This window comes from Mesoplodon densirostris, chromosome 19 (assembly GCF_025265405.1).
Source record: "Mesoplodon densirostris isolate mMesDen1 chromosome 19, mMesDen1 primary haplotype, whole genome shotgun sequence".
Lineage (NCBI taxonomy): Eukaryota > Metazoa > Chordata > Mammalia > Artiodactyla > Ziphiidae > Mesoplodon > Mesoplodon densirostris.
In genome coordinates, this window is record NC_082679.1 from 42,384,095 (window position 1) to 42,398,707 (window position 14,613).

General features: G+C 40.9%; 1 protein-coding gene across 3 annotated transcripts in view; it reads right to left on the bottom strand.

Moving 5' to 3' along the window:
- CDH8 (cadherin 8) overlaps window positions 1-7,120 on the bottom strand; it is a 358,644-nt gene extending 351,524 nt beyond the window's left edge. For all 3 annotated transcript variants that reach the window (XM_060083245.1, XM_060083246.1, XM_060083247.1), the window contains exon 1: window positions 6,869-7,120. In XM_060083245.1, the coding sequence (XP_059939228.1) occupies window positions 6,869-7,120 (252 nt within the window). The remainder of the gene's footprint in view (window positions 1-6,868) is intronic.
- Between the last annotated feature and the right edge of the window lie 7,493 nt (window positions 7,121-14,613).

Consider the following 14,613-nt stretch of genomic DNA (forward strand, 5'->3'; position numbering starts at 1 on the left):
TTGATTATTTTTGTTAATGTTTGATTATATTTTTTATGTACACATACATATCGTAATAGATACATGCCAGGTACTCTGTTCATATCACATATGCATTTTAAAATTATATTCTATACACATTTTATATCTTGCTTCTGATATTTATTCAGTTGCAATCATGTTTCCATGTTCTAAATTTTAACCATTTTTGGATGATTCATACTATTCTGCTATGTGATGCAAGGAAAGCGTTCCCAGTTGTGCAGCCTTTATGTTTGCCCAATTCTTCCCTCTGAGCTTTGGCTTCATATTTGTGATAGGAATCAATTCTCTGCTTTCTTTCTTTTCCACATTGAATACCTTGGTGCTATTTATTCATAAAATAGGGTGACATAATCTGGCTTTTTCACCCACAAACATGTAACTACTAGCACTTTGCTTCAAGTGGGAAAAGTATCTGCCTCAATGAGATGACTCTTCAAGAGGACCGACAAAATGTGCAAGACTCTTCTTGTAAGTCTGCATGAATTTACTTTTCAAGGCATCTACAGAGATAAGCAGATTATACACACTCTCACTTGGCCCCTTGGTAAGGAACAAAGATTCAATTTGGCTGTGCCCGAGAGGCTGTGTGACTTTCCCCTCCATCTACCTTTGTAGCAGAGGTGAAAAGAAACAGTGAGAGTCTGGGGGCTACCAAGAGAAAGAATTAGGAGATGTCTTGGGATTTTACTCATGTACAAAGTCAGCTAATAGGCTGTGTGTACGTGTGTATGTGTGTGTGCATGTGTGTGTGTGTGTTGAGGGTTTCTGCTAACACACGTGACTAATACTATTCCATTTTTTTAATATCAGCATCAAAAGACTTCCAACAGCTCTGGGATGCCTGTTATTTCTAAGTTGGGACACTGGGCAAAAGGCAGACAACCCTTGTTGTTTGGTCAGATTGAGACATGCGATGCTGACTTGAATTCCTGCCAAATTATTGGTGCACAAGTCTCTGTCTGAGTAGGCAGAAGCTTCACGAAACTGACAGTGAATTGTTCTCGCAAGGCCAAAGATACAATTTGGCTGTGTCTGCGTAGCCCAGTGCTCTTAACATGCAAACAGCCAGCAAAAATAATGGCATGTCAAGTGCAATTTTCTCACCAGCCGCTGACACCGTAAACTGTAATATAGTGTAATTATTTGGCACCCCATGTCCTTCATACTAAGCACCACCCAAATGATTTCCAAGTTACGGGGAAGAGGGAAGGTTAGAAGGTCAAATTTAAAGAGAGAAAATGAGTCAGTACCTTGGAGGGAGAGAATTATAAATAGATATGGCATCACCAGTGAGAGTTATATCCAAATAAGGAACTGCTCAGAAATCCAGGTAGGAGGGGAAAAGGGAGGAAAGAGAGCAGAGGAGTTTATGTAAGAAAGAGGATTTAGGATAGAACTCTGACCACCTGGAAAGCAAACCATGTTTTCCCAAAATAAAACCGTCTGAGGAACAGAGGATCACAGAACCACAGAACAAGAGTTAAAGGAACTTGGGTAGAGAGGTTGCACACATTTTTTTTTTAGATTGCTTTCTTTTCCTGTTCCACAGGGATCTGTGTCTTAAATATAATTCCATAATCCACTATACAATTACAAGTGAGGAAACTGCGCCCGAGAGACGTTGTGTGACTTTCTCTTCCAGTTCCTTTAGAGCAGAGGGGAAAAAAGACAGAAGCCAGATCTCCAGAGATCCTTGCCCATCTTTCTACCTGATTCAAAAGATCTCAACCCTAGTTCTCTGTCTTCCAGTTACTCTGACCCTCTCTCAGCTCCTTAGATAGTCTTGTGCATATGCTATGTCCTCTGTGGGAATGCTGTCTTTTTTCAACCCTGCACCTTAGTTCATGGTTTTAGCATCTCAGCTCACAGGTGATTCCTTTAGGGAGGATTCCATCATCCCACCAAATAGACCAGCTTCCATAGACCCATATTCCTTCACTTCAGAGTACTTATCTCAGTTTTGACATGGCATATGTCACATTATGATTATTTTCTTAACATCTGTCGCCCCCTAGTAGCCCATTATGACAGAGGGCATGGATCTGTGTTTGCTCAGAACTGAGAATCCACTGGTAACAACACTTAGGAGATAGTAGGTGCCCAATAAATATTTGTGTAATGACTTGATCGATCACCTTCCTGACTCACAGCCAAGGGCTCTCATGATGGCATCAAGATGCCAGCCTTAAAGAACCCATGCACATTTCATCTCAAGGACAACATTTTTGTCTCGGTTACAAGACTTATGAAAAGCACCATGGGTTTTCCTTCTCTTCCTTTTCAAAACCAGACAAATAAGAATATAGGGTTAAGGGTCTCATGTACCACCTTATTCTCTTCCAGAATTGGCAGAGAAAGTCAACACAGGAGGTCCTGGGCAATGCAGAAATCTAAATATTTATGTGTGTATACAAACAGGCTCCAGACCACCTTGTACCACAGAGAGCTGGAGCCAGGAGTGGAGTCTGTTTAGCTGCTATTTGCTTTTCAAGAATTCAGAAAGATTTTTGATCTAGGTTGTGACATAAGCACAAATGTAAGTTTGCAGAAGAACTGGAAGATAATGGAATCCCCAGCCTGAATTGCTTCACACCACTAGTAAGGGGGACAGCCTCCAGAGAGAAGACTCTGCAGCCTTCATAAGGAGACTTACTTGTTTTAACAAATTAACTTATCACTATTACTACCTCAAAGAAGGACTTTTAAAATCAATACATAGAAACAATGTTTAAACTACCCAGCAGGTCTCTAAAATAAACAATTGAAAAGGAGAACATGACAGCAATGTATTGCCCCTTTGGCTGAAAAACGCTATTTGTATTAAAGCTGGTTGGGTTTATCTTATTTTATAAATTCCTCCATTATTTAGGTGAATTATTCATTCATTTATTCACGCAAAATTTTTTTGAGCTCTCCCTATATGCAGGCAGTGTTCTAGGTTCTGGGGATATTCAGTGAAGAACAAAGGAGACAAAATCCTTTTCCTTGTAGAACTTACATTCTAGTAGGAGACAAATCATAAACACGATAAAGTATGGAGTATGTGAGACAGTGATCATCAGGAAGGAGAAAAAATAAAGCAAAGTCAAAGGGTATGAAATATCAGAGATGCGACGTTTATATTTTAGACAGAATGGGGCAGAGAAGGCTCTGTAAGAATACAGATTTCAACTTCATTTTAATTCACTGAGAAACATACAGGCTTATGCTGCTTCTGATCAAGGGGACCCTCAGTCATCCCACCCTATTCCCATGTCGTTGCATAAGCCGAAATCTATCCAGCAGGGGCGCCTAACTTCCCACTCCACCCCACGCCATCAAGCTGAGTGACAGTTACCCTTCAAGACACACGGAAATATCAAACATCACCTCCATCCTAAGCAACCTGGGCTAATTGAAAGGGCCCCTCTTTAGGCTCCCAGAGTCCTGTGCTCACCTAGTGATGTAGCTGTCAGTTTGTCCATCACTCCAACTACACACACACACACACAATTAAGACTACAATCATGACTACAACTGCTACGTGCAGGCACTGTGCATAAATTATTCTTATCTACTTGTATTCATCTTATTTGGATAACCCTTGAAGAGCTTTAGTTACTTTCCCAGGGTAAACATCCAGGAAGTGGCAAAGCCAATATTCAAACCTCTGAGAGTCCATCTCTAAGGCTTAGTTCTTTCTCTGCATCTAGCTGCCTACCAATATAGTAAAAACAGACAACAAAGGATGTAAGGGTATATGTGAAGCTCTGAAGAGCCAATCACTTAAAAGCTGGCTCTGCCCTTGAGCTTGAACTCAGTGTGCCAGGCCCGAGGCCCCCACCATGGTGACTCGCAGGAGGGCCTTTTACAGAGCAGGCATGCTCACAAGTAACTAATGCTTCTCAGCCAGTTCCTGGGGAGAAGCTCAGCGATGAAGTGCTTTAGAGTCAGACGTGGAAGAGCGTGCACAGAGATAAAACATTGTAAAGCAGCCGTGGGCACCCTGATACGGATCCTTCCCACACTCAGCCTGACTCATAATCAGCAGCAGTCACCCGAAATGCATTTTGGGCTTTGCTACAACTCAAGATCCTCAAAGGCCAAGCTGTAATAATTCAGGAGCAATTTTCTTTAAGGGGAAATATATATGATTGGAAATGTTTGCAGAAAAAGTTCTTCAGAAATAAGTTTAACTCAGATTTAACAATCGTTTGGGGATTGGCCATGTGAAGAGCAGCCATCAAGGATCAGAACCACTTTGGCCGTTTCAAAATCCTAGGGTTCACTAGCAACGTTTCTGTCATTCAAAGAAGCATGGATTTCTCATATTACTAAGTCAAAAAAGGACAGTAAATGCCACCTTGTTTGTCTCTCTCTCTGTTGCTACATTTAAAGGATGGAGGCAAAATTAGTCATTAGAGCCTGAGTCTAAAACAAACCCCAATTTAATTATTTTTTATATTCAGATAAAAATGGAAAGTTCTTCTGGGGATAGCAAGTTTGTTTATATTACACAAGATACCATCAGTGTAATAGACCTCCACAGAGTTCACTAATAGAAACAAGGAGAAAATATCCATCAATTATATATGTGTGCATGTACCGCATACCCAGAATTTCATACGGTATGAAAACGCTTTGCCTTAGGGCTTGCTAAAGAAGTTTTGAATATCCAGAACATAGGAATTTAAGAACTCTGCATTTTATACTCAATAATTCTTAAGTGCAAATTATAGTTTAAATACATGGTAACTAGTCACTAAGAGTAATAGGATACAGGGATAAAATTATGGCCTTGGGAATCCCCAACCTGATTCAGATTCAGATCATTTACTAGCTCTACGATCTTGGTTTACTTTATTAATCCACCTAAGTCTCAATTTTTGCACTTAACAACAACAAAAAAAGATAATGGGGTCAAGAAGCCCCTATTCAAAACACACTGGGTCAGATGTTTTGGAACTGAGAAGTTTTCACATTTAGAAATGTATTAAGGTAGATAAACTGTATAGTAAACAAAACCCTCAGCAGAGTCTGGGGCAGCACCCTGTAATCAAACGCATTAACATTTCTGCTGGGAAATATATGAACAGTCACAGTAATGGGATGCACTACGACTATAAATAGCCTCCAGTCAGTTCTGCTATCTGAGTGTGTATCAAGCATATTAAAAAAAATACTTTTGGGGGCTTCCCTGGTGGCGCAGTTGTTGAGAGTCCGCCTGCCGATGCAGGAGACACGGGTTCGTGCCCCGGTCCGGGAAGATCCCACATGCCGCTGAGCAGCTGGGCCCGTGAGCCATGGCCGCTGAGCCTGCGCATCCAGAGCCTGTGCTCCGCAACGGGAGAGGCCACAGCAGTGAGAGGCCTGCGTACCGCAAAAAAAAAAAAAAACTTTTTGTATTTTGGACTTACAAAGAACGGAATGTAGACCTGTTTTATACACGTATTGTTTGTATATATGTACATATGCACACATATACATATAAAGAGCGAGGCAGAAGGAGCTGTTGCTAAAATCAAACAGGACTGTGCCTACAAAGTGCTGTTATGATAGTGCTCAATACAAAACAGTATTGACCAGAATGTGAATTGCTTGAAGGCAGGGATCATTGTTTTGTTCATTGATATACCCCCATATGCCTAAAAAGGTATTTGGCTCAATAAATATTCTTTGAATGATTCATGACACCACCTCATCCAGATTTCCCTTGTCCAAGTAGAACTACATGAAAAGAAAAAGCATAATCCTTGGGGAGGCTCAATCTGCGTTGCAAGACAATGAGGTAGAAGCAGGAATGGAATCAGAAGTTCCTAGCGAGACACAAAGTGTTAACTCAAGTCTTGAAGATCAATATTTAATTCTTTTTTTAATATCACTGCATTTGGGAAATGCATAATATTGGCATGATTCACTTCTGAATCTGACTTATCAGGAAAATCAGTCCTTGGCAGGCTCGTAATTGGAATTCTACCTATGATGATGGTGCGTGTTAAAATTAACAGAAGCTTATGAGCGATTCTGAGGAATAAACATGTATGGTCTTCAATAACCCACAGTGAAACTTTGAAAAGCAGGCAGCCCTTATCCACACAAGGAACATTTGTCTAACCTGCCAAAAGCAACAAAACAAATGTAAATCCAGTCTAACACATATATGCATGTGCACGCACGCGCACACACATACACCACACGCGCACACCACTAAGCTAAAATTTTGATTCTATACATTTGATTCCATCTGACAATGAATGCAACAGTTTCCTATTGCAAAATTCACTGAGTTACAGTAAGTACAAAGCACTGTTAAGCACCCACTCCGAGAATTTCCCTTTCCCCATCCTAGGTTAATAATTGAACCAATCAACAAACAACAAAAAGAAACATAAAAAGGAGAAAAATCTACCTGCAATTGGAGATACATGGCCTCAAACTAAAATGGAACAAAATAACATCTTAGGAATCCAGGTGGGAGAAATTCAAACTGAGCAAAAATGCATACCTCTTCCAAGTGCTGTAAGTTACAGGAAAGGTTTGGCATGCAGATTTCTTGTGTGAAACGAGAATGAAAAAGCTTATTTGTGTATGCATTACACAAGTGTTATTAAAGCTATGATATAATAGATGGGGAGGATGGGAGAGATGGGGAGGAAGAGCTTTCCAGAGAAGAGCAGTTAGTTTACATTTAAATCTATTACCATGAGATTATTCATATTCCTGAAGAAACCAACAGGTAAACTAACTAACCATCTGGCCTAAAGTACTTAGAGCTAAGTGTGGCAACAACTGTGACAAGCTTAATGTTAAAGGTCTAGGGATCAGTAACAGATCCCGAAACTGGGACCTTAAAAACGAAGCTTACCCGGCCAACAAGGATCGGTTCAGGTCCAGAAAACTCTTCCAGGACGAACATTTGATTCCAAACCCAGCCTCTCTTGGAACGGTTCAAAATCCGCTGTTCTTCATTCAGCCTGTTTAGTTCCAAAGGGGATCCACTCAATAAAACTGGAGACTGATTCATCGGAGCCGTGTAAATGCAAGGGGGAAGAGTAATCCATAATATTATTAATGGAGTCCAGAGATCCAACAGCATTTCCGCTAGCCGTTCTGGCATGGTCCCCCCAGTTTAGCAAATCACCACGAAAATGAGACAATTATTTTGTTTGCCTCTGGTCTGCAGCCATCCAATTCATCATGCAGTGCCGAGCATTTACTCACAGCTCTGCCATGTGTTTACAGCACGGGAAACAGACATCGTCTAAGCAGCTTTTCTAAGACCACGATCCATTGGCTTTCCTTCTCACTGAAATGTCCTGCAAAAACAAGGAGGAAGAAAGATAAAGGTCCACTGCAACAGGTTTTAAAACAAAACCACTGGTTTTCAAAAGCATGTACATGAACAATAGTAGGCATTTCCCAAACCCTTGAGTCAAGAAAGTGGACCTGAGGAATTAGAACAAGTAAGCTAACAGGTCTTTTTATATTGTGAGCTTTATTTAAATTTTCATATCTATGTTACTTATCAGTTCTCTCTTCCCTCCTTGTTCCTTTCCTTCCTCCCTCCCTTTCTTCCTTCCTTTCTTCTTTCTTGCCTCGCTTCCTTTTCTCTCTCCATTACTCCCACTCTCTCTTTTCTTATAGTCGTTTTGGTTGTAATGCAAGTTTGGGTGTTGCCAATACTTCCTTGTACTCTTGCAGAGATTGCAAGCCTCCTTCCTCCTTCCTTCCTCCCCCCTTCTTCATTTCTTCCTCTCTTCCTTCCTCCTTCCTTCCTCCCCCTTCTTCATTTCTTCCTCTTTCTTCCTTCCTCCCTCCATCCCTTCCTCCCCCCTTCCTTCATTTCTTCCTCTCTTCCTTCTTCTCTTCCTTCCTCCTTCCTTCCTCCCCCCTTCCTTCATTTCTTCCTCTCTTTCTTCCTTCCTCCCTCCCTCTATCCCTTCCTTCTTTCCTTCCTTCCTTCCTTCTCTTCTCCTGCCCCCTCTCCACCCTCCCAGTTTAAAAATAAGTTCTAGTTCACTTTAGGCTGAATTACGTGAATTAACTAGCCTTTAACGGGTAAATTTTTTTTAAAAATTACAAATGAGAACAGGCAGGGAAATAACCCCAATTTTCACGGTCTTAGCTGCCGCAACCCATCAGAAGGGATTGTCCAGTTCAGGGTGCAGAATGCAACTCTCTGCCAGGATGCTAATAAAGAGTGAATAAAATTAGAATGCTCCCGGAGAGAAATTCTGTAATGTCCAGCATGTATGTTATAATCAGGACAGTGTCAAGGCTCCCATTCCAAATGTACAGTTGAACAGGAGATTTAAATTATGAAAAGCTCCTTTGGGAATGAAATATGGTAAAAATACAATTTTCAATTGTAGAGACTCAGAAAGGGATGGACAAAAAAAAAAAATACCCATTACCTGAGGTGTCAAATACATTTTTTTGCTTACCTTCAGCATGGCAAAACGTGTTTCTTCCCTCTCAAAAAAACTATTTTTAAAGAAATAATGTTCACTGCATAACCCAGAGAGAAGCCTTGCTGAATTAGATTAAATGGGAAAATAATTCCTCAGGACACTACGGGGAACAGTTTGGCTCAGGGAATTCATAATGGGGTAGGGAACCTTTCCTCTGTAGGTCCCTGGCTCCATTCTGGCTCAGAATGGGAAAGCAAGAACGTCATTACATTGGCTGGGCTAGTGAGTGGTCTTAGTGAAGCTAGGTGAAAAGGGCAGACCCAGATTCTGCTGTAAAGACAGGAAGGATCTGCTCTAACAAGATGGCCAGTGGAATCGCCCTGCTTGTCACTCTTTGCCTGGGCTCAGCTCAATCACTGGGATGCTCTCTGTACCTCAAAAGAGGCCCCACCCTGCTAAGTGCATAGGGGAGTCACTGCAAGCAGCAGATGTTCTGGAAACTAAAGGGAAGAAAAGCTTTCCATAGGGAACCAACTCAGAGCAAACAGAGTCCGGAACAACGTCCCAACTTTCCCTAGAATTGCGGTACACGCAGGGAAGTAAAAAGCGGATTTCACAGTAAGGCCTTCTCTCATCCCAGTGTGAGGGCAGAACTCTGCAGGCTTCAAATTGAAAACAAAAGTTGAAAGGTCTTGATAAGAAATCGCGAAATATTAATATCGCTCTGGATTGCCAATCCACTTAAACAGTGTTAATAGTTAAATACTTAAACAGCATGTATAGCACAACCATCACATGCCATGCTCTCCTAGACATGGAGCAGGGACGATGATACAAGACTGTCACGCTATTTGGCAGACTGTTTTACAGGCAGAAAAGCCTGGACTTGAATCCCAGCTCACCCTACATGCTGTCTCTGTAATAATGCATGAACTACTTAACTTCTCTGAGAATTTGCATTTCTCTTCCGCAAAATGGCAATAATAATAATTCCTACTTTCCAGGCAGTAGGGTGATTCACAAACAAGACTCATGTGAAGCAGCCAGAACATGGGAAGCACTCAGTAAGCTGCGGTGCTTGTGGTTTTCCTGAGCCAGACTGGGAGGAGGGTCCTGACACCAACCCTTTGGTTAAAAACGTCAAATGAAGGAGCAAAGAGTTAAGCTGTGTGACCTCCTCAGGAAGGGTAGTCAAGGTACGAGAGTCACACAAAGTTAGTCAAAAACCTTCCTGAAGGTGGGATGTGGGAGGATGAGGGTGATGCTGGTGAGAGAAGGGCTGGACCATACTGGATAGAAGGTGATAGTCATTCTATTCACAGAGGCTCTGCCTAAACACTGCTCAGAGAAAGAGACTTATTCTCTCCAAACACACCCTGCTCCATGCTGGGCCATATCTGAGTGTTCAAAAACCATGCAGACCATCGTCTAATGGCCTGAGTGCTATAGAGGCAGAACTGTAAGATGGTTGTGAGAGTTTTCTCTAACACCAGCCAGCGTGGGGATTGAATTCCAGTCAAAGAACTACCTTTACCAGTTGCATAATTGGGGGCCAATTAACAACAACAACAATTAAAATTATATCTACCTAGCTGGTTTACTTTGAAGATTAAAAAAGATAATCTTGGTAAAATAATTAAGAAAAGCTAGAATGGACAGTTATTTTTAAATTGTGCCAAATACTCTGTGAGTATTCTCTAGCATCTGCTGTTGTTAATGATTCTGGGATAAAGAAATTTAATCCCAATTTAAACTCCTAACAGACACTTCCTTGATGGAAGCCACCAAGTGGATGGAATGCCACCAAACCACTCAGGATGGAATGTGACACAATTGCTGCCCTACCTGAACTCGCCAGAATCAGGTTAAAAGTAATGATAGACCCTGAAACAATCTGATACAATAGTATAGCTTCACTAGTTAGAATGAAGGTATTAATAAAGGAATATATGCATAGCCCCCAACAGTATCCATTAACACAATATCTTATAGTTAGATAAAGCTTACTATGCCTTGTACCGTTTTGCTCAAAACCGAGGTGCAGAATAATTAAATGACTTGCCCAAAGAACACCTCCAGTAAAGAGCAAACCGTTGTTTGAATCTAGGTAATCTAACTTCAAAATTCTTTCTTACCACAAACCCTTCTCTTATTACATAAATATTTGATAAGCATATACTGTGGGTCAGGCACTAAGGCTAGGAACGCAAGCAGATCAGAGTTCTTATGTTCAGGAACCTAAGAGTCTAATGGGTAAAGACTAAGAAATGGATACTTAGAATATTTTATTTAGTCTGAGAAGGGTTAGGGTAGTACAGAGTGACAGGTATGCCACTCATCTTCACTGCCTTAAAGAAGGCTTCCTGCAGGAAGTGTCATCTAAATGTTGAGAAGGAATTACCCAATGGCAGGGGGAGCAGTAGGTGTAAAAGGACATTTAAGTCAATCAACGGACAGGAACGAAACCACCATTAATCCAGGATTTGTGAATGAATCAGAACCTAGGGTAGTTGTAAATCATTTCTTGTCACATCATCCAATCCATGGCCATGGTTATCTTCTCCCTACCCACCAAATCATCCTAATCATGGTCTCCAGAGTACAAGTCAAATCAGTGCCCTCTTCTCTGCCAGTTCTTTGTGAAGAGAAGAGCATGTTTGATTTCCAAAGCTTTGAGGAATAAAAATAAGTGCCATCCCATGGAGAGGGTATGGGAGACAGCAAACTGAAGCACAATGAGATTGGCATTTTAAATAATGTTTAATTTTCACTTAACTAAATACTGTCAGAGCCTGAGGTCATCTCTCTGTTAAAAAGGAAGACCAGCAACAGTTAGAGGAAAGGGTGTGCAGTTAAATATTTAGCATGTGGCTCTCTAAAAGAAAAAAGAATCCCTGATTTTTGATTTCCATAATAGAAATACTTCCACCGTGACCAATTTCAGGTTTTCAATGTGACCACTAACCAGGTCTGGCAGTTTGAGAAAATTTAACAATCAGCTCTGGTTAAGCCAAGAGTCACCTCCAGAACACCCCTAGGTGGTGCTTCTCAAACTTTAATGTGCATACAAATCCTTTTTTCAGAAAAAATCTTTCTGAAATGCAGATTCTGATTCAGTAAATCTAGGGTGGGGTTTGCAACTCTGCATTTCTAATAATCTCATTTGTGATGCAGATGTTACTGATTAGAGGACCATGGTTTGAGAAGCTTGGAGTTCCAGAGAATAAAACCACCTCCTAACTCTGACCTTCTTCTTATGAAGACTTGAAAGATTCAAAGGTGTGGTGAGAAAGTCACTTCCTCCTTAGTGTCATTTAATGCCAAGCCCATGAACTACTTGCTAGCATGGTACACACTTATATCAGACTTCGGGAAACCCAGCACTGGAGTGTATGAATACACGGGATTTTGCATGATGTCATAACTTACATACTTAACCCACTGCATATGGGACACTGGGAAAACTGCTCCAATAAGTGGAGTGTTCCCATGCATGCTATCGGGGGTGTTGAGACTTGGCCTTCACTTCAGCGGAAGTCTATTACTCAGAGAGAAATGGGATTCTACTGTGACAATTAGAACTGTACTATTTACAGGCAGGTACCTCTGCCACAGGCAGAGGTAATTTATCCTCTTTGATGAGGACAGAAGAGCTTTATAGGAATTCTTGAGATGCAACCGAATGTTATGTTACTGTTATCAGAATTAATAAACATTGTAAGAGCAGCTGTATACACAAACTGCTTAACTCTATGCAAGGAAGAAGAAATTGAGCGACGTTAGTAAAGCCTGGGTAAAAATCAATTTATTTCTAGATTTTCTAACCACAGTATGTACGTCTGGCCAAGCAATCCACTTGATTATAATGCTGCTGCATTGATTTATACCCCGAGAGTGAGATGAAGAGATTTTACAGTCTCTCTGGAATTCTTACAAATAAGTAACTCTTTAGAATTCCCCCAGATGTCTTGTCTTACGTAAGATACTTACAATCCAACTTTTCATTCACACTTACGTTTTAGAGATAGTTTTAATTACAGCCTGGTCTGAACCCACTGACCCCAACTTTTTTTTAAGGTGAACTCCGCCAACTTTCAGGTATGTTAAGTCATTATGCAAAAATTTATTACACCATCGATTTGGTAAACAACATGGATTGAAGTTCCCAATGATGAGCCACACTCTGAAGCCTAAGATAAAAATGCGCTTTTACCAACACTCTAGAATTCAATCCTGCAGATTATTTTGGTTGACAGGAAATTACGCTTTTATTACCCACTGGTCTTAGTGGCCACAATATTTCATGGAAGCAAAAATGACACAAAAGACCAGAGAGTTTCTATTAAAAATGTTTCTGACCTTGAATTTACAGCCATTAGCAGGCTGCTTCAAAACAGGTAAATGCACACTGAATTCAAAGTGGTATTTCAGCAACACGGGGTATGTGGTTCAGCCTGTGGCCCAGTGCAATTCATGCCAAGCCCTGGACTAGAGAGGAACAATACTTGCATGTGTCCAAATATAAATAATGCAAGAGAATCACCTTTCCTAAAGCCTTCAGAATTCCCTGACCAAATTTCCTTGGCAGGATAGAATTTGATTTTTTTTTCTTATTTACACACACACACACATTTATCTCTCCCCTCAACCACAGCACATCTGGATGTCTTTCTTTGGCATCAGATCATACACTTATCCAGCTGTCTCTCTATCTAAAAGCATATCATTTGCTTGTTTGGCCACTCAGAATAGTATCTGCCAAATCCAGTCTTTGCTGTTATTGACACGCTATTGTTTTTCTGCAGGAAGCTTTAGTTTTCCTCTAGTTCTATAATTACTGGTTACCATGGCAAAAATAGATAGATAGACAGACAGATAGATAAATAGCTAGGTACATGCCCTCTCCTCATCCTTCCCCAAAATGGAGTCAGAACTTTGTCCTTCACATAGAAGCTTTCCTGCTATAGACATTTCAGAATGGGGTAACAAAGACAGGAAGGTCAAGTTCCCTCTTCTAGTGTCTATAGACTCAGAACTTTATTTAATAAACTTTCTTAGAATTATAAGGTTAGTTAAGATACAGACGCTGAATCTATCCTGTTGGATCTTCTTCAGGCAGAACTGCCTTGAAATCACCTCACAAAGATGAATCTAAGTTCCACACTTCCCTTGCCGATTAGACATAGTAGTACCAGGAAGTCATTTCTCAAGTGTAATCTAAATCCTTCCTTCTCCATTTAAAAGCCACATCCTTTGCTGTCTTTAAATCACCTGCTCAAAATTTAGTAGTCAAAGACCTAATGAGTGGAAACAATTTGTGCTGGCCCTTTGCTGGAAGAGGTCATGGAGAAGTTGTGACCACTGGTTCACCCATGCACTGGACCCAGGCAATCAAAGGCTCCTTAGCCCTCCCGGTTCTTGGAATGCACGTCCCGCCCACTGTTCCTGCCCTAGGAGCCACTTCAAAGATGTAGCCTTGAGAGAGTCATGCGTTATTGAGACCATCTGGACTGTATATGTGACTGAACCCCGTGAACGCCTCTATATGAATAACTTTAAGACTCTGGCAGGCTGGTGCAGAGATCTTGTGGTTGCCCAAGACAAGCCTCATGTGTAAGTTCTCTTGCTTATTGACCCTGCCACCTACCAATCTGGAGTGGCCTGCCTCTTTCTTCAGTCTTTCCTGGTCCTGCAAGTACAGCTTTGAATTTCACCCCCTGAAATTCCAAGATTTCAAACCAATGCCCCTTTAAATCAGAGTAACCACTAGGAATCAATCTTAGTCTTGAGAATCCTGTAATACAGTTGAACTGTGGGGACACGGCGGTTGACAACATTGACTCTGGAGTCAGACAGAAGTCCTCTGAATCACAGTCCTATCGTTCCTAAGATGAGTGACCCGGGCGCATTTATCTCAACTGTGGCAGATGAGGAAACTGACTTGAAGGATGGTGAAAAAAATTAAATGAGAGAAGCCTTGTAAAACTCTTTGTCAATGTAGCTATGATAGTTACAATTTATTGAATGTTTCACCTGCTTAACAGAGAATCTTCACGGATTTTTTAAAAACTATTTTATGTCAATTTCTTGCTGGATTACATCGATGGGGAAAATTCCAGTGATCTATGTAAACAGGTAATAAATAAAATAACTTTTCCCAATTCTTTTTTTTTAAAGGCATGAACCAAGTGGGATATAA